General features: G+C 42.8%; 1 protein-coding gene across 2 annotated transcripts in view; it reads left to right on the plus strand.

The window, feature by feature from the left end:
• Positions 1-27,077, plus strand: part of TRPV4 (transient receptor potential cation channel subfamily V member 4) — a 595,067-nt gene that overhangs the window by 445,582 nt on the left and 122,408 nt on the right. For both annotated transcript variants that reach the window (XM_078667355.1, XM_078667354.1), the window contains exons 9-10: positions 3,410-3,502; positions 6,827-6,900. In XM_078667355.1, the coding sequence (XP_078523481.1) occupies positions 3,410-3,502; positions 6,827-6,900 (167 nt within the window). The remainder of the gene's footprint in view (positions 1-3,409; positions 3,503-6,826; positions 6,901-27,077) is intronic.

A 27,077-nucleotide genomic window follows, 5' to 3' on the forward strand; every position in this document is an offset into this window, starting at 1 on the left:
GGCCTGTAAGCTAATGAGCCAGTGCCTAAAGGGCTGGTATGGCAGGTAGTTTGTGGGACGTTTTTAGGTTGAGCTTAAAGTCAGCACGCATGCGCTGCCCTGCGAGCCCTGCTGTATTGAAGTATACATTTGAAGACTTGCCTCCTCTCCGCCCATATTTTTCATTGGCTTGTGTCACTGCCCTTCGTAAATACTGGCTTCTGATTTGTAAATAGGCTTGTTAGTCCCTCCTGAATACCGCCTTATTTTCATTTGTAACCTCCCATGGCAACTGGCCCTTTTACTTGGCTTGTTACACATTGTGTGTTATACGTAGGTGAGCACTATTTAGTTTATTGCTGACTAGTGGGGACAATGGTGGCTGTTTTTGTTGTATTTGCAGTGCGCTCACACAGGACAATGGTAGCCGCTTTCGTATTGAGCGCTCTGCCGCTCTAACTTTAAAAGTGCCTGCCCCCTATCTCCAGAGTACAATGGCGAAATATATTTTTTAAATTACTTTTAAGAAGAGCACAGCGTCTGCTTCAGGGACACCGTGCTTTTTTAAATAAACTTGCAAGCTGACAGCGGCACCCACTATAGGACACCCCGCTCAGTTTAATTTATTTTACTTTTTACTTTACCAGCGAGCGCGGCACTCGCTTCAGGGACACCACGTTCTGTTTCTCTTTTTTATTTTTACTTTACTGGTGAGCACGGCGGCGCCTTCAGGGGAGCCACACTGTTTTTTCTTGTTTGTTTTTACTTTAATGGTGAGCGCGGCGCCCGCTTAACGATCACCAAGCTCTGCAACACAATAGGTCTCACTTTTGGTAACGTTTGACCTACTGGTATTGTAAATAACAATGCCTTTTAATATTATAAAAAGCATTGCCATTTACAATATCAATAGCTAAAAATCTCGCAATTGTGAAACCTATGGCATTGTAAATGCTTGTTTGGTCTGTTTGTGGGCCTGTTTTATAGTCTGGTGGGCCGATTTATATTGCGGATTTCCCTGATAATACTACAAATATTGCTTACAGGAAGCTCAAATGCACGCAGCCCCCCCCCCCCCCATACCTTGCAAAATTCCTATATGGCTTGTCTTTACATGTTCAAAACTTCCCTGGTTTCCAAATCAGGGGCACTTTTTTTGCTATCTGATTTCCCAATGGAGGGCACTTTTATTTTGGATTCCGGGCCTATTTTCTGTCTGAATCCTGTCAGGTTCGTATTGGCTCTGAGATCGCCCAAAGGTTTGCTTCTTTACACTGCTAGTGGTTTGACGTTGTATCAATATGCACAGTGCTAAAATATACTAATTATGAGATTGCTATTTTTGGGGTGTTTGTAGGTTTTTTAATGTGTGCTAGAGAAGACTCTGGAACCTAAACAAATAGGGATCATATAGATTTATGATTATGGTGGGAAAGAGGTCCAAACTTGGAATTTGCAAGAGAGCGACAAGGTGAAATGTTGATTTTTACAACTGGGCTTTATAATTATATCTGCACATTTGTAGGTCATTTGGCAATAACCTGAACAAAGTAGCTTGGCACAACCAGGTTTACCAGATGATTCGGTGCCTAATTAGGAGTTTGGCGGGCCGACCGACGAAGGACCACGTCTGCGGCTGCCAGTAGCTATTACAAGTTGAGCGCGAAACATTCGGTGTGGTTGCGGCGGTCTTGCAGAGGTGGGCAAGGTATTTCCAAATATATCAATGCATGTGTGTATATTTCGATAGCATATTTGTTGAATGCACACATATGCATGATACATATGGAAAAATACCACTTACCCATTGCCGGTGTCCGACCCATTTGTGGGCAATCCCTGCAATGGGTATATGGTATAAAGAGCACTGATCTGTGCATCGCCGTAGACAGGGTTGTATTCCTCGGGGTGAAGATCCTCCTGAGTAGGGAGAAAGGGATCCACATTGAAATATGCTGGGAAGAACTGGAAAGGGGTGGGTATGCACCCCAAATCTTTTGTCTGTGCTGAACTCTAGTCAGCGGTCCGACCAAAATGGTCAGCTCGCCGGGAAGTCAACTCATAATACATGTGGGGTGTTGCACCTCTGTACCACCCTATGTAGCCTCCCCCCCCCCCCCGGACCGCAATCCTGGCAGTTGGCGGTGTGCTGGCAGGGCTGAATGTCCAACCACATTCTTTCCACAGGAATCACTCTCAACTAGTAATACTGCAGTCAAACCGCCGAGATCAGTGGTTGGACTGCCACCGCCGGTGCGCTGGTCCACGGACCTCCAAACTCATAATAAGGCCCTCAGTGTTGCCATGGCAACATGTTTCTAGGCCTCTGTTTTCAGGTTGCAAATCGTTGCCATAAGTTGCAGATGTCAAATTGATCCTGTTGTAGCAAGCAAAGACTGCACCTCCCAGAATTTATTGATATGTTCACTGAAAGGCAAGGCTAGAAAAGCCTGTTTACTATGGACACACAGTGCATCTTATAAATCATTCCCCAGATGTATTGCTGCCAATTTGTAATTCTTATTTTTTCCATTCTTTTCTCTCCTCACCTGTGTTCTTGAATTTGTATTTCCATTATGGAGGTAGCTCAAAACCCCCTTTATTTTTTTGTTTTACTTTCCCATGCACTTATTTTATTTTTTTCACCTCCTCCACCACCACTCATCCTGCTTTGGATTTGTATTGCTTTTTTTTCTACTTTTCTTTTTTCTTCTGGGTAATAACATCTGTTCTCCCTTTTTCTTCTTCCTTAACCTCTTTTTACCACAGTTAATATCTGTATACTTGATCCTTTCTGAACCTGATTTTTGTTTCTTTTGAATTATTAACTATTTTAAATCATTTTGCGAAGCAAATCTTAAGAAGTAATGCATTGATAATTAAAAATGTGAAGGTTTTGAGATATTATCATAGACACACAGAGATCTGAAATGTTGAGTACAAGCAATAGAAGAATCCAACATTGCTGAGACTGTTTTATGACAACTGAATAAGCCCAAACTGAAGTGTTCATACATTTGATGTTTCTTGGTCAAAGTTATACTGGGCATATCTCTACTATAGGATATTGTGTCACAACGTTATTTCTAATGATGAAGTGAGCAGAAGTGGAAAATATAAAGTAACCAGTGAGAAGACTTCTCATTCCAAACTGTTTATTCCAGGTGTGCCCAGTGTATGTGCAGGAGGGCTGAATCCACATCAGATTTACGGGATCTTTATATATTTACATTTAATGGGTCTAAATGGAAATGGTTTACATAATTGATGGTAAGCCTGAAAATGTGTCATGGATCCAGCCGCTCCTACACCTGTGTTTTATATTTCTGTTTTAGTCCATTTATTCCAGGACTTGGGGAAATAGTTTAGAGCCTTATCTGAGTAGTCTGAAATCTTACTAAATTAATCTTGTATTTTTCCTCTTTTTCAGCCTCCCTATCCCTATACCACTACAATAGATTACTTGCGCCTGGCTGGAGAAATCATAACTTTGTTCACTGGCATTTTATTCTTTTTTACTAATGTGAGTATACATATCATAGCTTATAATGCATGATTCTTCTCTACTGAATCACTGTTTGACTTATAACTGATAAAGTAAATTATTTTTCTAGGCGTTATGTCCAGACTAGCCTTTGAGGGTGTGTGGCTCTCAAGATTGCACTCTTCTGACTCCATTCCCATTAAGTGTTGCTTCTCATCTCTGAATGAAGAGGTCATATGTCTCTAAGATGATCTTAGGTGGTTTTTAAGTACCAAGGAAATAAATAGGCTCTTATCATCCAAAAGCTGACTAATTCTGGTCAATCTACCAAATTAATTGGCGGGAAAGCAGGAATTGCTATCATCATGCTCGGTCCCCTGATGATATTACAAGGAGTCCCACCACAGAGCCCTTTAACCTAATGATGTCACAGTGATGTTACACACTGTTCAACCCTGAGGAATCCACAGGAGGTAAATGAAAAACTATTCACAATATTTATCTCGCTGATGCATAAAAAGGCAAGTGAGCATGTCAGAAGTGGGATTATAGAAGTTGTAGTTTAGTAACTTGATGGACCCCTTAAATACAAGTCTCTAATTAGATACTGAGCCGTAGAATTCTGTTCATCAGACCCTGGCCCGTTCACACAGGACTGGTTGCGTACAAAAGCATCCTCTTGCCATCGAGCTCTCTCTAGTTCCTAGAGGCAAAATTGGTAGCTGTTATGTTGTGTTTTGGGAGTTTGCGTAAAGCATAACTGTTACAAATTAAAGGAACTACTGAGAATGCTGCGGAATTTCCTTCCCTTGCTTTCCATCCCTTATAGGAAAACTGTGGTCCAGGCCATGGTTGTTTCCAGGCTGGATTATGTGAACACCTTGTATCTCGGCCTTCCGTATTATCTCCTGAGCTGACTACAAGTGATCCAGAATGCTGCAGCAAGAGCCATTTTTTTGATTGGGCCTAGAACCCATACCTCGCAGCTTTTGTCCTCACTGCACTGGCTTCCGGTGCGGAAAAGAATACACTTCAAGGCCCTGGTCCTGGTTTTTAAGGCTTTTCACAAGTTTGGAGCTCCTTACCTTGGGGAAAGATTTCAACCTTATCTTCCCCAACACTCTCTGAGATTTTCTTCTCAACTGCTGATTACTGTACCTAAGGCTCAATTCTCCAGGCTAGGGGGCAGATCTTTTCATGTTGTGGCCTCTTGGTTGTGGAACAGCCTTCCATTTGCTATCAGACAGAGCCCTGATCTCCTTATTTTCAGGAAAAGTCTGAAAACGTGGCTTTTCCAGAAGTGAAGTTCGGTGTCGCGGCTGCGTAGGGTTTGATGCTATGTGGTTTCGCGTTCTGTTCTAGCGCCGGAACACTCCTGGGAGTTGGCGTGCGCTATACAAATATAGAATAACATAACATAACATAACTGACAAACCAGACTCACTGCCAAATAACGCAACAGAAGCCCTGTTCAAATTGGAAACAGAATAGTTTTCCCAACTTGCCGAAAGACATAAAGGTCTTTCATCAATTTTAGATCATGGGACCGGAGACTGGAATGGCCCCAGCATTGAGGGGAGTTCTTTATAATTTTGGAAAAGAAAGTTGTCAAGGCTAGTCTTAGAGTAAGGCTCTTGTTGGATTGTAAAACCTTTTCTAATTATTCAGACTGACACATAGTCACTGCTTCTGTCCAGGCCTTAATACGTCTGTCAGCCCAACATTCACCCACCATGGCAGCTTGTGGTATGTACCATAGATTACAGGGGCAGACAGCTCATTCCTGGTGGATGGTGGGGTAGTGATGGATATATTACCATAGTGATACGAGCACCCCTATTAATGTTCCTGTTCATCCTTGTGGTAATGGTGCCTTGTGCAGGCAGTGAGCCCTAGAAAATCTCCCAAATCCCTTGGTAGACCCACACGAGCAGGACAGTCCAAAGGGACTCCGCTCCCAATTGTTTGAGTGTCTCAAGAAATACTCGTTATCCCTAGGATTACACCCCCTGACAAATCGGTAAAAGAAGACTCCCGGGGACTCCATTTCCTATACTGTCTGAAAGTGTAGAACAACATTTCCCTTATGTAGTACCACTTTAGTACTACACTTGTGTGCAGTGTCTGCAAGGAAATAGATGTGATTCTCCTTTTTCCAGGGGTTTAGAGCCAACCCTGGAGAGGTAATCCTAGCTATTACCAATGTACGTGAATGAGCAGGGGGGATGGGAGCTGTCTCCCACACCCAATGACTGAGGGAATCTTCTGTGATTTCATCACTTTGGCCTATCCCATATGAGCAACAGATGAGTGGGGCAACATGGAGGGATTTTCTGAGCCCTGAGGTGAGGGAGACTTTGGGCTACTGCCAGTTATGATCTGACAGCCCCATCATCACTCCATCAACCATCCTTCATTCCACCAGGTCATATTAGAATTAGGTAGTGAATGCCGCCATCTGATATAGGCATGGTGAAGGTTAGGTCGCAGAGGTAAGGAATAGGATTGGTGCTATTCCTACGACCACCACTGCCTTGAATTTTACAGCAGGGAGTTGGAACCCTGGAGGAAGAAGGCAGTAGCCTCTTTCCGTCAAGGCCAAAATGACTTAAAATGTATCCATTTTCAGTGTACTTGAGTCAATTTCCAAAGCCTGTGTAATGGTCTATCCGAAAGCTAAGACTATCATGACATGGGGTTGATAATTTTGTGCATTGCTTACATTAGCTGTGTGGCCCACAGAAAAGCCCTTGCTGAAAGGCAGTAGAGCTTCTTATTACCTAGGGGAAAACCGGAGCTCTCTTCCTGGTCTTGTTCCTATGTGACAACTTTGGGGGTTACTCCACTTAGATAGCTCTTGACTGACGAGAAGAGGTTACCCATCTAGTTCCCGGTTGTTTGAACAAGATTATCAAAAAATTGTCTCCTTTTTTGTGGCTGAATGATGAGTGTATGATATCATTGTGTACTTTGTTGAGTGTTTCACTGAAGTCAGGTTTGGCATGGAGAGAAGATGCAGGAGTCTGTCATTGAATATCAATTCCTTGGTGCTGCAATTGCCTAAATAGTTGCCTTGGTACTTCGCTACTTAAGAGACAAGCTTTCTGAAATGGCCTTCCGTACCTTCTGAGACCTTCAGCACACTTGTGTCCTCTCTTGTTAATGACCAATAACCTGAGTCTTCAAGCCCTCTTGGTTCATATTCCTCTGTTTAGAATAATTCTCCCAACATCCTTTTCATTTATCTTACCCTACATTTAACACCGCAAAAGGTATTTATAAACTATATTACTTTTAGCTATTACTGTTCTCACATTTCCTTAATTAAAATGTCTGCATTCTTTGATTCTTTGTCTTGCATAGATCAAAGACCTGTTTATGAAGAAGTGTCCAGGAGTTAATTCACTGTTTATTGACGGTTCATTTCAGTTACTGTAGTAAGTACAAGTTCTTATTCCAGATGTGTCTGCTTATCCTTTACACTTTCTTGGTAACTTTGGCTACTTTAAGGTTATAAAAATGTTACCATATGCTGCCATGTTTGCTATACGTGTGCCTCACTTACACCTCCGCAGGTGCAACCCAGTTACTGCTCCTCTGATGATTGGCAGTAAGGCAGCAATGCCATATGTGCCCAGTATGGTCCACAGGTGTTCAGTATGTGAACTTATCTACCTTTCATGTTGACAGAAAGACTATAGCTAAGGCAGGATAGTTAACCTTTCCAGTTTACTGTTTTCTTGTTTATAAATTTTGTATTTAAACTTGTTTGCACTTAAATACAGATCCTGTGATAAGAATGCACTTTCCGGTATGCAATCACTTTTGAAAATGGAAAAATCACAAAGGAGGTCTTCTTTTTAGTCACTTCATGCTACCAATCATGCCAGCCAAGCCAATACTACCTCTGCGGTTTGGTAGCATGGCAAGAAAAAATAATAATAATTATATGGTTAATATTTGCATAAATAGCAATGGATGTACATGTGCTTCTTATACAAGGTGAATCTTTTCCAAACAGTCTATTGTTGTAATCCATGTCTCACTTTTGTGAAAAACGATAGGCAGGCAAGAGTGAGTGTGCATTTTTTTAATAAAAAAAAGCACATGGCAACATTTCGAAAGAATTACCAAGAATGAAATATGGCTAAATGCAGACAGAAATCTGATATATATATATATTCACTGAAAAAACCATAGGTTATAGACCATATATAGTTAGGAATTAGCATTTACAAAACCTTGAAAATTCACTGAAAAAACCATAGGTTATAGACCATATGTAGTTAGGAATTAGCATTTACAAAACCTTGAAAATTCACTGAAAAAACCATAGGTTATAGACCATATATCGTTAGGAATTAGCATTTAAAAAACCTTATTTTACTCACACAAAACCATTGAAATTCCATATATAGTTAGTTGCACTAACTATATATCGCGCACCCGCAATCCACTGCTGATGATGTCACATATTACATCATTCATGACCTGGTCAGTGACATCACTGATGACATCACTGATGACATCTCAAATGACATCACTGATGACATCACTGATGACATCTCATTTTACATCAATGACCACATCACTGATGATATCATTCATGTGACAATACAATGCATCTCCTCACATTTTAATATAACCTCTGTTTCACCCAGTGTTAAATACAGAATATAATTTTTGAAACCATTGACACACCAATACTAGTTACTACATACGTACTCACTGATTCCTACGTCTACACACACCTTCACTCATTCACCCATACAATCATTCATACATACAATCACTCATCTTTACAACACTATCATATGCACTCATACACCTATACAGACACTCACAGTCTGCCACTCATCCATGGAGTTACTCCCACACCTAGTCAGTCCTGTAAAGAATCAATGACACTTCCATTTTCTTGTCTATACAGTTAAACATAGAGCACCTTACATTTTCAAACATATACTAACACATACTTACCTTGTTATACAATCATTGATACAAGTACACATTGATCTGCACAGAGTCACACACCTCCCAGCCAGCCACACACACACTCAGTCTCCCATACAAATACTTGGACAATCAATCAGTAACCCATATAGTTAATCATATAGCTACTGATCAACACATGCAGCAGTTTACAGAACAACAGACATAATGATGCACAAATTAAGACACTTTAGTCACTAACCCATGCACTCAGTGAGACACATTTAATCACTCACTCATACATTCAGTCATGCACCTACTAAATCCTTTGTCCAGACACTTATACTTCCACTCATTCTTCAATATGTAAGACACATTTTAACTTTACAGAAACATACAGTCACTGGATGTTGTCATCAGTGATGTCATCAGTGATGTCATTTGAGATGTCATCAGTGATGTCATCAGTGATGTCACTGACCATGTCATGAATGATGTAATATGTGACATCATCAGCAGTGGATTGCGGGTGCGCGATATATAGTTAGTGCAACTAACTATATATGGAATTTCAATGGTTTTGTGTGAGTAAAATAAGGTTTTTTAAATGCTAATTCCTAACTATATATGGTCTATAACCTATGGTTTTTTCAGTGAATTTTCAAGGTTTTGTAAATGCTAATTCCTAACTATATATGGTCTATAACCTATGGTTTTTTCAGTGAATTTTCAAGGTTTTGTAAATGCTAATTCCTAACTATATATGGTCTATAACCTATGGTTTTTTCAGTGAATTTCAATGGTTTTTTAATAGCAAATATCATAAGCTGTCGAATGTCAAGTACGTGGTAAGTAAAAACATTTTCGTGTTTATGCACACTGATCTGCTTTGAATGCTGCCCCCCACCCCTCATTTCTATTAGGAGTACTCTCTCTTTGCAGATAGTGAAGGGTAGTTAACGCAGGCCTTTGCCCCCGTTGTAATCCGTCGTGCCTGCTTCTCTCTCCATTTGATTGATTGTTCTCTTTGGTTCATTCTCTATTTACAAACAAGCACAGAGTCGCAATACTCTGTTTAGTCTTTGCAGATAGCGAAAAATCGTGTAAAAAAACAAAAGGAATCGAGCAAAATCAGTAGGCCACTAATGGGATCTCTTTTTGACCTCGCTAAAATAGAAACATTAGGAACAACCTGTTGAAAATAGCAATGTGTATGTACATAAGCGGCGTTCATTTGTGTTCACAGTACCCCTTGTTGATTGTTTGAATCGAGCATTGAATTGTTCGAAGTTGGTTCTCTTAAGGATCTTCTCTGCCTGCAAACGAGGAAGAATAGGAATATTCTCTCTCCCTTTGCAGATAGTGAAGGGTAGGTAACGCAAGCCTTTAACACGTCGTACCTATTTCATTCCTCATTGATTGATTGATTGTCCGAACATTGACTGTTTGGGAATTAGTTCTTTTTGGAGGTATTCCCTGTTTGCAAATAAACGTAGGAAAATCTTTGCAAGTAGTGAAAGGGTACGTAATGCGGACCGTTCTCCCCCGTTGTAATCTGTCATGCCTATCTACTCCCCACTGATTGATGCACCTTTTTCACCCGGACCATTTACTAGAGATACGTCATCTGGCCCGACCAGAGAGCACCCCTAGTGAAAAGGACATATGCAATAATAAGGAAGTGATCACTGTATCCTGTTAACAGAAACTTTACCATGAAACAACCTGGAAAGAAAAAAATAGGAAAACGAAAATCAGTAGGCCACTGATGAACATGAACTTTTATTAAACAACGAACAAAGAAACGATAACATAACGTAATGATAAAACCTATTAATGTCCTAGAAACAAGAAAACGTTAAAATATGCCAGTGGTGAGAGACCAGAAAAACAGTAAGAGAAACCAAATCACCCCTCGCTGTCCCACCGCCTGCCACGCCAAAAAAATCGATAGACTAGGGAAAATGCAAGTCAGTAGAACATCCACCCCCACTCTGGAAACTTCCAAGGTGGGGCAGGGTTCCGGCTACGCCCAGCCGGGAGCAGCCCATATAAGGCAGGTCCTGCTGCCACGCCTCGGCCAGGAGATCCTAACGTAGGGTGTAGCCGAAGGAGAGGCCGAGGCCAGCGGGACCCGGCCAGGGGATTGCCTTTACAACGCTGAACAGTTGCAGGGGGGGGGAATGTCTCCTCGACCCTCCCCTCTCTCTCCCAGTCCGGCCGCGGTGGCCCTTGAGAGTTGCAGGTAGTCCCGCCACATGCTCTTCCGGTCCGACCACCAACGGTCGGGGGGCCGAGGCCGACGGGATCCGGCTGCAGCCGATAAACCAAGAAACCCGTTCATGGGGCCAGAGCCAGGGGCGTCCGGCCGACATCCACCGGAAGCCCGGCCCGAAGACGGACGGGACACTTCTTTCTTTTATAATGGCTGCGACAACACTGGGGGGGGATGTCTTGCACATGCCTCCGACCGCCCCCTCGTCCTCATCGCCTGGTCCGGCCATAACAAATCTCAAGCGAGACGCCGTGGGGTGCACTGGGAGGGAGAGACGGTGCGAACAGGCCTCTCCCGCCTCCCCAGGTGGAGGCTTCCCAGCTGCACCCTCAGCGCTCCAGGCGCCCGGAAAAGGGTTCTTCCACTGTGGCCATGCTGCAACGTCTCGCCCGGCAGGGTGGAGCCCGTCCGCTCATGTGACCCCGCGATCGCCGGTAGCTGCCGAACTCTCAAAATGGCGGTCGACCTGGCAAGAGCGGGCCCAACATAAAGAAATGGCCCGGTCACTGGTTGACTCCACCACCGTAGTCCTCCACGACCTTGAAGATTCTAGAGGAGCCGCGGGAGTCTCCGACCCCCGATGGGGAATGACTGCCATGATCGCCCGTGGAGTGACGAAACTGTATCCGCGGGACGTCGGCGCTCCCATGCTGGCGCCAGCCTCACTTTGAATTACTAGAATCCTGCAGACCTCACTTCCGGTGAAAGCACAGTGTGACCCGGTAGGAAAAATTATTGCACCCCCTCCCCTTTTTGACTGATAGTTCAAACCACCGATCCTTTCCTTTGCCCTTTTAACGGAACTTTGGACTGCCTCCCCCTCTTTTACATTTTCTAGAGAAAACAAAACATTAACCACTACATTAGCATAGCAGTTGACACCAGAACTGTTTTCAAATTGAAAACCAACAACATCTTCAACAGAATCCTTTTTGTTTCTGCTGTGACCCTGCTACAGCACAGGCATTGTCCCCAGCAGTAATTCTGCAATGCCGGTAAGAATAGCTGTGGTGCCTACTGGACTCACTCACCCCCGCGGCACCCCACGCCGTTTTTTGCTGGGCGGCAACTTACTAGACATCACTTTCGTGCCATCTAGATTTCAGCGCGTTCTGCTGCCTTGGAACTATTCGCACAACAGACCGCTACTGACAAGAATATTTCATTATTGGTGCTGTCAATTTCAATAAATCTATTGGATAATTAAAAAGAAATTGCCACGGTCTCTTCGTTGTTTAAATGTTTTTACTGTTTTTGTTTTGTTGTATATATTTATATGTTATTAAAGTTTTATATTCCTACTACTTTGTTGGAGTGCTATATATTTTTAATGTGACACATAATTGTAAAAACTTTGATGTACAAAGAGTCATTCCTGGAATCTTCCGCTTCAGGCTCGGTCCCCTCCCCAATCACAATACAGGATGGTTTTCAGATAGTAGGAACACGTGTGGTGTGACGGATCTCATCGAGTGTGGGCCTTGATCTACTATAACTCCTTTGAAGAGGGGTGATTCTTTACAGCTGGGGCCATAAACTACATCTGCAGGGCTTGCTGATAGCCTGGACAATCGGACACAGAGAAAGAGGAGTGTCAGAGGGTGCGGTAGTGAATAGGGCGAAGGGGAGGTGTCGGGCGGGCACAGAGTGTGATTCTCAGGGAAGAGCAGCGCAGATGGGGGGAGGTTTATTGCCCATGCATAAGACAGAGAGCGGTGGTGACCAGTGCCTAGGGAAGATGCTTGCGTGGGTGAGGAGCCATGCTACGAATCGACAGCGTGCAGAGAGTGGGTCTGGTCAAGACATCTAAAATGGCTGCCGTGCACGACAAAAGTGTGGCATTTCAAAAAAGGCAAGATGGCGCAGACAATGTTTTTCAACACTTCCTCATTTCCTTCGAATCGAACGTTAACAGACGTTGGGGCATATTACCAAAGTTAAGCGATATTTATCGCTAACGATGCTTACCAACCAATTTTTTACCACTAAGCATCGTCAGAAATTATCGAAGATAAACCTTACTATTATCAAGGTTTATCGCAAATGCGATAATAAACGGCCGCAATGCATGAATATCGCTAAAAACTCAGCGATATTCATGCATTACCGAGCTAATACTCTTAGCCATGTTATCCACCTCCCATTGGATAACATGGCTAAGAACTGCTCAGGGCAGGTGTTACTTTTTGGAGATATTCGCGCTTAGCGCGAATATCTCCAAAAGTTGGTAATAGGAGATAGATATCTTGCATGTTGTAATGCAAGTTATTGTGGTATATGGAACTCATACCATAATCTCTCAGGAAAGCAGAAACTGATCCTTTTGGGACCGCCTAAAAAGGCCTAGGGGGTGAGGAGTACTCTACTTTGCCCCCTTTTCACGTTCCGAACTATTTTATTTTACTCTCTTCTGTAATTACACAAAATACCAGCGATAAGATGCATCGGAGACACACAGTGAGAGAAAGGAGGCCGGAGATGAAGAAGACATGTCAAATACACATTGGAGATAATATAGTGGCAGAAGGGAAGTAAATATGAGTAAACTTACCATGTAACATAAAAATGTTGCACTCTATACTATAAGTCTCATTTTATACTACAATCACTTCGCTACAACCTCATAAATTAAAAATAAAAATGAATAATGTCTCAAACAATTTTTGATTTCTAAATATAAATTTATTCTTCAGAATTTTCTAAATTTGAAAGAACTAGTAACATGTCCTCATCAGCAATGTCCTCATTAAAAGTCTCCAATGATGATTCTTGTAACTCTATGGTCTCCAAACACTCGATAAATTCGCCATCAAGAGATTGATCAAAAAAATCATTCAAGTCATCTCCTCCTTGTGACAATATTTCATTATTGGTGCTGTCAATTTCAATCAATGTAGTGGAATCATTCAAGTCATCTCCTCGTGACAATATTTCATTATTGGTGCTCTCAATTTCAATCAATGTAGTGGAATCATTCAAGTCATCTCCTCCTTGTGACAATATTTCATTATTGGTGCTGTCCATTTCAATCAATCTAATGGAATCATACAAGCCATCTCCTCCTTGTGACAATATTTCATTATTGGTGCTCTCAATTTCAATCAATGTAGTGGAATCATTCAAGTCATCTCCTTGTGACAATATTTCATTCTTGGTGCTGTCCATTTCAATCAATCTAATGGAATCATACAAGTCATGTCCTCCTTGTGACAATATTTCATTATTGGTGCTCTCAATTTCAATCAATGTGTTGGACAATTCAAAAGAAATTGCCACGGTCTCTTCATTGTGAGCCATTTTATTTTGAAATTGCTTGCTGTAAATTGCAGAAAAAAATAATCACTTTCATTTATCGTCTTTAGTAATACATAATATAAAACTAACTTTATCAAGTATTTAGTATAACAGAAGGACTGCAAATAAATAACATAAAACATTTTTCAAATTATCTTCAAGTGTACAACATAGTTCCCCTTACAAATTAACAACTCACCTTTTTAAAAGTAGCAGAAGTGTTAGTACTGTGTAAATCAAACACCAGAAATTCACCACCAAAAATTCCTCACAAATGTACCTCAGACAGTAGTATCACAAAATGGCTGTGGTTTCCTCTCATTTGACATATATACATAACCAATTAACTTTCATCACACACAAATACAAAACCAAAGTAACATTTTAATTGGTTCTAAATTTCAACACTTTCAAATGTGTTTTCCCCATGCAATTTTCCATAGGACATTTACATACGTCTACAGCCTGAATGGCTGAACGGAATTACACCAAACTTGGCAAAATGGTACATCAAACCTAAGAGGTCAGGAAGGATCTACTATGCCCCCTTATGGTCATTTCCCCCTTCGCTTTGGCCTCCTCTTGTCTCTCAATCCTACAGAGGGACAAGATGGCGGCCGCTACGGACTGTTTGGAATGTTGACAGACGCCGGAGAACCAATCAGCTTCGCAAAGCTCCGTAACGCGAAAAGTACGCGAAGCGGAGCGCTGTTACAGATATATATCTTTTTTTGAACGTTAATTTCTCAAAATCCACTGGAGCACATATATTGAGACCTAGCAAAGGCACATCGGGCTACCAGTCCCTAATATTTTGCCAAGTTTCGTGCAAATCCATTCAGCCGTTCGATTATTATTATTTTGTTTTTTTTTTGCCCCGCGGGGCCCTTTTAAAACCTCCACATCAAACCTAGGGGGTCAGCGAGGATCTACTATGCCCCCTTATAGTTATTTCCCCCTTTGTTTTGACCTCCTCTTGTCTCTCGATCCTACCGAGAGACAAGATGGCGGCCGCTACGGACTGTTTGGAATGTTGACAGACGCCGGAGAACCAATCAGCTTCGCTTCACAAAGCTCCGTTGCGCGAAAAGTCCGCGAACCAGAGCGCTAACCGGTCCGCTGTTACAGATATATATCTTTTTTTAAACGTTAATTTCTCAAAATCCACTGGAGCACATATATTGAGACCTACAAAAGGCACATCGGGCTACCAGTCCCTACAATTTTGCCAAGTTTCGTGCAAATCCATTCAGCCGTTCGGGCTAAAAGTGAGGCCAACCGCCCTATGGAAAACTCAATGTTAAAAACACGTTTTGGGACCCCCCTTTTTTCTCGGCCCCCCCTTGACGAACCCCCCCCAAATTTTCAAGGGCTGCTCAGAAACAAAATGTGCCATTTTCCTGAAAATTTCAGCCAATTCCGTCCACAAACGCCAAAGTTATTAGACATAGAATTTTCAAAAAACCCATAGAGAAAAAATCCTAACTATATATACCTACTGGCGACCGCCAGTAGGTAATATATATATATATATATATATATATATATATATACATATATATATATATATTCACTGAAAAAACCATAGGTTTCAGGCCTGATATAGTTAGGAATTAGCATTTAAAAAACCTTTGAAATTGACTGAAAAAACCATAGGTTTCAGGCCTGATATAGTTGGGAATTAGCATTTAAAGAACCTTAGAAATTCAGTGAAAAAACTGTAGATTTTAGGGGTGTTAAAGTTAGCTGGACATTTCACTCATACAAAACCATTGAAATTACTCCGATATAGTTAGTTGTACTAACTATATTTCGCGCGCTCGCAATCCACTGCTGATGATGTCACATAATACATCATTCAGTGACATCACTGATGACATCTCAAATGACATCACTGATGACATCATCCAGTGAATGTGGTTTGCTTTGTTATTTAAATATGTATTATGTATATAGCAATTTGCATTGAAGAATGAGTGGATATATAAATATCAATATCTGAATGGAGGATTTAGTAGCAGTGTGATTGACTGTTTACATGACTAATTTAAAGTGTCTCTCTAAATATATTGGATAGTGACTAAACTGTGTGAACATCTGTATCACTTTGTCAGTTGTTGTAAAAACTACTTCTCCAGTTGGTTACTAGCTATTTGAAAGTCTATATTAGTTATTGATTAGTTAACTGAGTATTTGTATGGGAGAGTGAATGTGTGTGTGGTTCGGTGGGAGGTGTGTGACTGCCCAAAGATGTGTGAATAGTTAATTTAGTAGGTATATGACGTTAAGACTACATGTTATAACAGTTGTTTGGGTGAGTGAATATCTTTATGGGTGTGGTGATGAGCAAATATCTCGCTTAATGGTACATGTCTAGGCTGTGGGGTTTTAGGTTTAAACCTATAATAACTGATAAAACCCAACTGAAAGAAAAATAGCCCTCACCGGTGAAAACATATAAACACTGAAAAAACACCTGCACAACCACAAACTAAATGCCATTCAAAGAAAGGAAAAATAAAGTGAAAGAGTCATTTTGTTCTTAATGAAGGGGTCAATAAAATGTAACTTTGTTATACAAGCGAGCAGTAAGTAAAGACTGGCTAACATTATTCTGCTTGAGTTTTGTTTTTTCTTCCTTTTACTTTTTTCAGTTTTATGGCCTTTGGTCTAACGATGCAGGGTTTAGTTTCACGTTTTAGGTTTAGTTTAAATATTTTATAAACTCTAGAGAATCAGGACATATCAAACTCACATTTGATGTTTTGGCTGCATTTGATTCTTTCACTGATAGGTAAAATGGCTAGTTTCATAAAAATCTTTCCTAATATGCGTCATCACATTTACCCACAGAGAATGGGTAAACACCCTTAATACATCAGACCATAGTTTCTAGCGGGTCAGTATTGATAGTAGGTGAATTGCCAATACCTCAGGCTTTAAACATTAAAGGTATAGTGATAAGTATATATATCACAAAGCATCTGGGATAGGGGTGAAAATGTGACACCAGGCTTTTGGAAAACATGGAACGCATTGTCACTTATTATGCTCTGCCAAAAAGGTTCTTTCCAAGTTCAACAAAGATTGGAGAGATATTGTTTGTATTTGTAGTGATTCAGCTACGTATATAAAAAATGTGTGTGATGACCTGTCAAAATTGATACCCGAGCTGAAGTGATTCCCTGTAGGAGATCCTTGCCACTTGTTAGATGCTTTACAATCTTCAGAGTTAATGAGGGATGCTATTGACTTTTTAGTCCATTCTGGTGCACTGTTTTCTTATGCCCAGGAACTAAAATGCAAATATTTATCAGTTCGTGCTTTATGTGGCATCAAAGAAAGAGTCATCCAAACTGTGCCCCTTAGCTGACGGTTCTCAGCCCAAGGGGCTACGAATGCTGAGAGGGCCTTTTCACAGACGTTTACATGGGAAGGAAAGCGCGAGCGCACATGACCAAAGACTCACTGAAGAAGTATTGTATGGTGTACTACAATAAGATTAATTTGCAAAAATCTCTTTGGACCTCATATACACTATACCTACACTGTCTATATACCATGTTCTTTCAGTGCAGAGAGCAAGCAATGATAAAAGCAAAACATTCCATTAACACCGGAAAAACACTTTCTGTTTTTAGAGGCGTGAAAATGTGTAACCACTGAAAACAACTGTTTTTTAAGATATTGAAAACACTGAAAAAAACACACCAGAATTTACCAAAAATAGAAACTGAAAACAGGACAGCCTATACATGTCCAACAAAGTAGAAAAATAAAAGGCAATGTATGTGTCAGTTGTTGTTTATAAATAAATATATACCCTACGGGTAAGTAGTGCGCTATATAAATGCCTATACATACATACATACATACATACGTAAGATTCAGTGATTGTATGCGTGACTGTATAGATAACTGAATACTTGTAATAGTGATTTTATAACACACTAAGTATAATTTACTATCTATATGAATAGATAAAGTGGTGTTTGTATAACTGTATAGCTAAGTAAATGTAAATATGATCCATGGTTTGCATAAGTGAATAGGATGACTTTATAAGTGAATAGGATGTGTGCTGGTGTTTAATGTCGATATAGGTGTATAAGTATATTTGATAGTTTTCTATTGATCATTGACTGCATGCATGAGTGAATCTGTAGGTAAGTGATTAGATGTGTGTATAGATCTAGGAATCACTGAGTGGATTTTTAGAAACTTGTATCGGTGTGTCAATGGATTTAAATATGGTACTCTGTATTTTACAGTGAGTGACGAAAGGTTATACTAGTGTATGATGAGGTGTATTGTCACGTGGATGATGTCATCAGTGATGTCATTTGAGATGTCATCAGTGATGTCACTGACCATGTCATGAATGATGTAATATGTGACATCATCAGCAGTGGATTGCGGGCGCGCGAAATATAGTTAATACAACTAACTATATCGGAGGAATTTCAATGGTTTTGTATGAGTGAAATGTCCAGCTAACTTTAATACCCATAAAATCTACAGTTTTTTCAGTGAATTTCTAAGGTTTTTTAAATGCTAATTCCTAACTATATCAGGCCTGAAACCTATGTTTTTTTCAGTGAATTTCAAAGGTTTTTTAAATGCTAATTCCTAACTATATCAGGTCTGAAATCTGTTTTTTTTCAGTGAATTTGCAAGGTTTTTTTAAATGCTAATTCCTAACTATAACGTGGCTGAAACCTGTGTTTTTTTCAGTGAATTTCAAAGGTTTTTTAAATGGTAATTCCTAACTATAACGTGGCTGAAACCTATGGTATTTCAGTGAATTTCAATGGTTTTTAAAATGATAATCTTTAAATGTATTAATTGTTATATTTTTTATACTGATTTACTACATTATATTAAATTATTTATTTTTAGATATTTTATTTTTTAAATTACATTACATATTTTTAATATTAATTGAAAAAAAAATGTTTTTACACCTCTCTGGAACACAGCCCCTTGGCGCGTTTGCAGAGGGGGAACTAATTCCCCTTGCATACTAGGGTCCCTGGGGGCCAACTAGCCCACCTGGAACCTCCAGTGTGCGCCAGGGGGCTGCATTGCAGAGAGGTGTAATGAGGCTATGCCCCTTTTTACACCTCTCTGCAACGCAGCCCCCTGGCTCGTTTGCAGAGGGGGAACTAATTCCCCTTGCATACTGGTGGTCCCTGTGGGCCAACTAGCCCACCTGGAACCTCCAGTATGCGCCAGGGGGCTGCATTGCAGAGAGGTGTAATGAGGTTATGCCCCTTTTTACACCTCTCTGCAACGCAGCCCCCTGGCGCGTTTGCAGAGGGGGAACTAATTCCCCTTGCATACTGGGGGTCCCTGGGGGCCAACTAGCCCACAAGGAACCTCCAGTATTCCCCAGGGGCTGCATTGCAGAGAGGTGTAATGAGGCTATGCCCCTTTTTATACCTCTCTGCAACGCAGCCCCCTGGCGCGTTTGCATAGGGGGAACTAATTCCCCTTGTATACTAGGGGTCCCTGGGGGTCAACTAACCCACCAGGAGCCTCCAGTATGCACCAGGGGGCTGCGTTGCTTTGCCCCGGGGGACGGCAGTCCCCGGGGCAGTGTGGTTGCGGATTGGGGCCCCCACACTTCTTTATCACTATGCCCCCACGATTTGGTCCCCGGGGGGTAATTTGAAAAAAAACAGACCGGGTTTTAAAAAAAAAAAAATTGGGACCTTGGGGGTCCTTGTGGGACCACCTGGGCAGGCCTAGGGGGTCAGGGTGTTTCTACCCTGCCCCTTTTTGTGTTCTACACGTTTGTTTTTCTGATTTCTTGTGCCTTGGTCTACCGAGCACAAGATGGCTGCCAACACTTCCTGGTTTGAAATGTTGACAGCCAATGAGCATGCATATCGTGCTGATTGGCTGCCACTGTCTGTCAACACTCCAAAACAGAAATTGTTGGCAGCCATCGTGTGCCTCGGTAGACTGAGGCACAAGAAAGCAGAAAAACAAACGTGTAGAACTCAAAAAGGGGGCAGGGTAGAAGCACCCTGACCCCCTAGGCCTGCTCAGGGGGCCCACAAGGACCCCCAAAGCCCAAATTTTTTAAACATTTTTTTAAAAAAATCACTGTGTACGCGTACCGTACGTGCACCCCGCGATTTTTGGAAAAAATATTTCCAAAACTCCTAAACGGATTTATGCCAATTTACAAAAAGGTTGCTTTCTGGACCAAGAGCTACCTTTCTGACAAATATGGTGTAAATCCGTTCAGCAGTTCGGGCTGTAGTCCTATCTAAAATCTCTTTCGGAATTAACATGGGGAAAAAGCATTTTGGGACCCCCAGTTTTCTCCCCCACTTGATGGATCACAACAAAACTTTCAAGACAGCAGCTAAAGTGAGCTGCGTCTTCATTTTGAAAATTTGATGAGGATTCATCAAATACATATATATATATATATATATATATATATATATATATATATATATATATTATATATATATATATATATATATATATATATATATATATATATATATTGTCATCCAAAGTGCCCGAAAGCTTTTGAAAGCGCACACTTGGCAAGCTGAACCTTCCGGTAATTTTTTTCAAGGCTGAAGCTGGCGCTGAAGTTACTTGGATTATTTATTGTTAGACCTGACGCGTTTCATGGCTGCTGCCAATCATCAGAGGTCGCTTAATGGAAGACTCGTGCAGGCAGTTTCTGGTTTCTTTTAATTGATTGTTTTCATGCCACGCCCTCAATGGGCTGCTCAATGTTCAAAATTGCATGCTGGTTTTCGTAGTCCTATCCAGAAACGTAGTCACACCTATAGTAGGTCCTGCTCTCGTGTCGTGATTTATAAGCATTATCTTCACCCACAGTGGGCCCAAATTCAGAGCGAGCAATTTACGCCGCAGTTCACCAAACCCTGTAGTCCGGATCCAGTTCCGAACACGGCCCCCTTCAAGGTATGTGGACGGTGCTGCTTTCCGCGACAGGGCTGCCGCGTTAGTGATTGTCATCCAAAGTGCCCGAAAGCTTTTGAAAGCGCACACTTGGCAAGCTGAACCTTCCGGTAATTTTTTTCAAGGCTGAAGCTGGCGCTGAAGTTACTTGGATTATTTATTGTTAGACCTGACGCGTTTCATGGCTGCTGCCAATCATCAGAGGTCGCTTAATGGAAGACTCGTGCAGGCAGTTTCTGGTTTCTTTTAATTGATTGTTTTCATGCCACGCCCTCAATGGGCTGCTCAATGTTCAAAATTGCATGCTGGTTTTCGTAGTCCTATCCAGAAACGTAGTCACACCTATAGTAGGTCCTGCTCTCGTGTCGTGATTTATAAGCATTATCTTCACCCACAGTGGGCCCAAATTCAGAGCGAGCAATTTACGCCGCAGTTCACCAAACCCTGTAGTCCGGATCCAGTTCCGAACACGGCCCCCTTCAAGGTATGTGGACGGTGCTGCTTTCCGCGACAGGGCTGCCGCGTTAGTGATTGTCATCCAAAGTGCCCGAAAGCTTTTGAAAGCGCACACTTGGCAAGCTGAACCTTCCGGTAATTTTTTTCAAGGCTGAAGCTGGCGCTGAAGTTACTTGGATTATTTATTGTTAGACCTGACGCGTTTCATGGCTGCTGCCAATCATCAGAGGTCGCTTAATGGAAGACTCGTGCAGGCAGTTTCTGGTTTCTTTTAATTGATTGTTTTCATGCCACGCCCTCAATGGGCTGCTCAATGTTCAAAATTGCATGCTGGTTTTCGTAGTCCTATCCAGAAACGTAGTCACACCTATAGTAGGTCCTGCTCTCGTGTCGTGATTTATAAGCATTATCTTCACCCACAGTGGGCCCAAATTCAGAGCGAGCAATTTACGCCGCAGTTCACCAAACCCTGTAGTCCGGATCCAGTTCCGAACACGGCCCCCTTCAAGGTATGTGGACGGTGCTGCTTTCCGCGACAGGGCTGCCGCGTTAGTGATTGTCATCCAAAGTGCCCAAAAGCTTTTGAAAGCGCACACTTGGCAAGCTGAACCTTCCGGTAATTTTTTTCAAGGCTGAAGCTGGCGCTGAAGTTACTTGGATTATTTATTGTTAGACCTGACGCGTTTCATGGCTGCTGCCAATCATCAGAGGTCGCTTAATGGAAGACTCGTGCAGGCAGTTTCTGGTTTCTTTTAATTGATTGTTTTCATGCCACGCCCTCAATGGGCTGCTCAATGTTCAAAATTGCATGCTGGTTTTCGTAGTCCTATCCAGAAACGTAGTCACACCTATAGTAGGTCCTGCTCTCGTGTCGTGATTTATAAGCATTATCTTCACCCACAGTGGGCCCAAATTCAGAGCGAGCAATTTACGCCGCAGTTCACCAAACCCTGTAGTCCGGATCCAGTTCCGAACACGGCCCCCTTCAAGGTATGTGGACGGTGCTGCTTTCCGCGACAGGGCTGCCGCGTTAGTGATTGTCATCCAAAGTGCCCGAAAGCTTTTGAAAGCGCACACTTGGCAAGCTGAACCTTCCGGTAATTTTTTTCAAGGCTGAAGCTGGCGCTGAAGTTACTTGGATTATTTATTGTTAGACCTGACGCGTTTCATGGCTGCTGCCAATCATCAGAGGTCGCTTAATGGAAGACTCGTGCAGGCAGTTTCTGGTTTCTTTTAATTGATTGTTTTCATGCCACGCCCTCAATGGGCTGCTCAATGTTCAAAATTGCATGCTGGTTTTCGTAGTCCTATCCAGAAACGTAGTCACACCTATAGTAGGTCCTGCTCTCGTGTCGTGATTTATAAGCATTATCTTCACCCACAGTGGGCCCAAATTCAGAGCGAGCAATTTACGCCGCAGTTCACCAAACCCTGTAGTCCGGATCCAGTTCCGAACACGGCCCCCTTCAAGGTATGTGGACGGTGCTGCTTTCCGCGACAGGGCTGCCGCGTTAGTGATTGTCATCCAAAGTGCCCGAAAGCTTTTGAAAGCGCACACTTGGCAAGCTGAACCTTCCGGTAATTTTTTTCAAGGCTGAAGCTGGCGCTGAAGTTACTTGGATTATTTATTGTTAGACCTGACGCGTTTCATGGCTGCTGCCAATCATCAGAGGTCGCTTAATGGAAGACTCGTGCAGGCAGTTTCTGGTTTCTTTTAATTGATTGTTTTCATGCCACGCCCTCAATGGGCTGCTCAATGTTCAAAATTGCATGCTGGTTTTCGTAGTCCTATCCAGAAACGTAGTCACACCTATAGTAGGTCCTGCTCTCGTGTCGTGATTTATAAGCATTATCTTCACCCACAGTGGGCCCAAATTCAGAGCGAGCAATTTACGCCGCAGTTCACCAAACCCTGTAGTCCGGATCCAGTTCCGAACACGGCCCCCTTCAAGGTATGTGGACGGTGCTGCTTTCCGCGACAGGGCTGCCGCGTTAGTGATTGTCATCCAAAGTGCCCGAAAGCTTTTGAAAGCGCACACTTGGCAAGCTGAACCTTCCGGTAATTTTTTTCAAGGCTGAAGCTGGCGCTGAAGTTACTTGGATTATTTATTGTTAGACCTGACGCGTTTCATGGCTGCTGCCAATCATCAGAGGTCGCTTAATGGAAGACTCGTGCAGGCAGTTTCTGGTTTCTTTTAATTGATTGTTTTCATGCCACGCCCTCAATGGGCTGCTCAATGTTCAAAATTGCATGCTGGTTTTCGTAGTCCTATCCAGAAACGTAGTCACACCTATAGTAGGTCCTGCTCTCGTGTCGTGATTTATAAGCATTATCTTCACCCACAGTGGGCCCAAATTCAGAGTGAGCAATTTACGCCGCAGTTCACCAAACCCTGTAGTCCGGATCCAGTTCCGAACACGGCCCCCTTCAAGGTATGTGGACGGTGCTGCTTTCCGCGACAGGGCTGCCGCGTTAGTGATTGTCATCCAAAGTGCCCGAAAGCTTTTGAAAGCGCACACTTGGCAAGCTGAACCTTCCGGTAATTTTTTTCAAGGCTGAAGCTGGCGCTGAAGTTACTTGGATTATTTATTGTTAGACCTGACGCGTTTCATGGCTGCTGCCAATCATCAGAGGTCGCTTAATGGAAGACTCGTGCAGTCAGTTTCTGGTTTCTTTTAATTGATTGTTTTCATGCCACGCCCTCAATGGGCTGCTCAATGTTCAAAATTGCATGCTGGTTTTCGTAGTCCTATCCAGAAAAGCTTTCGGGCACTTTGGATGACAATCACTAACGCGGCAGCCCTGTCGCGGAAAGCAGCACCGTCCACATACCTTGAAGGGGGCCGTGTTCGGAACTGGATCCGGACTACAGGGTTTGGTGAACTGCGGCGTAAATTGCTCGCTCTGAATTTGGGCCCACTGTGGGTGAAGATAATGCTTATAAATCACGACACGAGAGCAGGACCTACTATAGGTGTGACTACGTTTCTGGATAGGACTACGAAAACCAGCATGCAATTTTGAACATTGAGCAGCCCATTGAGGGCGTGGCATGAAAACAATCAATTAAAAGAAACCAGAAACTGCCTGCACGAGTCTTCCATTAAGCGACCTCTGATGATTGGCAGCAGCCATGAAACGCGTCAGGTCTAACAATAAATAATCCAAGTAACTTCAGCGCCAGCTTCAGCCTTGAAAAAAATTACCGGAAGGTTCAGCTTGCCAAGTGTGCGCTTTCAAAAGCTTTCGGGCACTTTGGATGACAATCACTAACGCGGCAGCCCTGTCGCGGAAAGCAGCACCGTCCACATACCTTGAAGGGGGCCGTGTTCGGAACTGGATCCGGACTACAGGGTTTGGTGAACTGCGGCGTAAATTGCTCGCTCTGAATTTGGGCCCACTGTGGGTGAAGATAATGCTTATAAATCACGACACGAGAGCAGGACCTACTATAGGTGTGACTACGTTTCTGGATAGGACTACGAAAACCAGCATGCAATTTTGAACATTGAGCAGCCCATTGAGGGCGTGGCATGAAAACAATCAATTAAAAGAAACCAGAAACTGCCTGCACGAGTCTTCCATTAAGCGACCTCTGATGATTGGCAGCAGCCATGAAACGCGTCAGGTCTAACAATAAATAATCCAAGTAACTTCAGCGCCAGCTTCAGCCTTGAAAAAAATTACCGGAAGGTTCAGCTTGCCAAGTGTGCGCTTTCAAAAGCTTTCGGGCACTTTGGATGACAATCACTAACGCGGCAGCCCTGTCGCGGAAAGCAGCACCGTCCACATACCTTGAAGGGGGCCGTGTTCGGAACTGGATCCGGACTACAGGGTTTGGTGAACTGCGGCGTAAATTGCTCGCTCTGAATTTGGGCCCACTGTGGGTGAAGATAATGCTTATAAATCACGACACGAGAGCAGGACCTACTATAGGTGTGACTACGTTTCTGGATAGGACTACGAAAACCAGCATGCAATTTTGAACATTGAGCAGCCCATTGAGGGCGTGGCATGAAAACAATCAATTAAAAGAAACCAGAAACTGCCTGCACGAGTCTTCCATTAAGCGACCTCTGATGATTGGCAGCAGCCATGAAACGCGTCAGGTCTAACAATAAATAATCCAAGTAACTTCAGCGCCAGCTTCAGCCTTGAAAAAAATTACCGGAAGGTTCAGCTTGCCAAGTGTGCGCTTTCAAAAGCTTTCGGGCACTTTGGATGACAATCACTAACGCGGCAGCCCTGTCGCGGAAAGCAGCACCGTCCACATACCTTGAAGGGGGCCGTGTTCGGAACTGGATCCGGACTACAGGGTTTGGTGAACTGCGGCGTAAATTGCTCGCTCTGAATTTGGGCCCACTGTGGGTGAAGATAATGCTTATAAATCACGACACGAGAGCAGGACCTACTATAGGTGTGACTACGTTTCTGGATAGGACTACGAAAACCAGCATGCAATTTTGAACATTGAGCAGCCCATTGAGGGCGTGGCATGAAAACAATCAATTAAAAGAAACCAGAAACTGCCTGCACGAGTCTTCCATTAAGCGACCTCTGATGATTGGCAGCAGCCATGAAACGCGTCAGGTCTAACAATAAATAATCCAAGTAACTTCAGCGCCAGCTTCAGCCTTGAAAAAAATTACCGGAAGGTTCAGCTTGCCAAGTGTGCGCTTTCAAAAGATTTCGGGCACTTTGGATGACAATCACTAATGCGGCAGCCCTGTCGCGGAAAGCAGCACCGTCCACATACCTTGAAGGGGGCCGTGTTCGGAACTGGATCCGGACTACAGGGTTTGGTGAACTGCGGCGTAAATTGCTCGCTCTGAATTTGGGCCCACTGTGGGTGAAGATAATGCTTATAAATCACGACACGAGAGCAGGACCTACTATAGGTGTGACTACGTTTCTGGATAGGACTACGAAAACCAGCATGCAATTTTGAACATTGAGCAGCCCATTGAGGGCGTGGCATGAAAACAATCAATTAAAAGAAACCAGAAACTGCCTGCACGAGTCTTCCATTAAGCGACCTCTGATGATTGGCAGCAGCCATGAAACGCATCAGGTCTAACAATAAATAATCCAAGTAACTTCAGCGCCAGCTTCAGCCTTGAAAAAAATTACCGGAAGGTTCAGCTTGCCAAGTGTGCGCTTTCAAAAGCTTTCGGGCACTTTGGATGACAATCACTAACGCGGCAGCCCTGTCGCGGAAAGCAGCACCGTCCACATACCTTGAAGGGGGCCGTGTTCGGAACTGGATCCGGACTACAGGGTTTGGTGAACTGCGGCGTAAATTGCTCGCTCTGAATTTGGGCCCACTGTGGGTGAAGATAATGCTTATAAATCACGACACGAGAGCAGGACCTACTATAGGTGTGACTACGTTTCTGGATAGGACTACGAAAACCAGCATGCAATTTTGAACATTGAGCAGCCCATTGAGGGCGTGGCATGAAAACAATCAATTAAAAGAAACCAGAAACTGCCTGCACGAGTCTTCCATTAAGCGACCTCTGATGATTGGCAGCAGCCATGAAACGCGTCAGGTCTAACAATAAATAATCCAAGTAACTTCAGCGCCAGCTTCAGCCTTGAAAAAAATTACCGGAAGGTTCAGCTTGCCAAGTGTGCGCTTTCAAAAGCTTTCGGGCACTTTGGATGACAATCACTAACGCGGCAGCCCTGTCGCGGAAAGC

The sequence above is a fragment of the Lissotriton helveticus genome, chromosome 11 (assembly GCF_964261635.1).
Source record: "Lissotriton helveticus chromosome 11, aLisHel1.1, whole genome shotgun sequence".
NCBI lineage: Eukaryota > Metazoa > Chordata > Amphibia > Caudata > Salamandridae > Lissotriton > Lissotriton helveticus.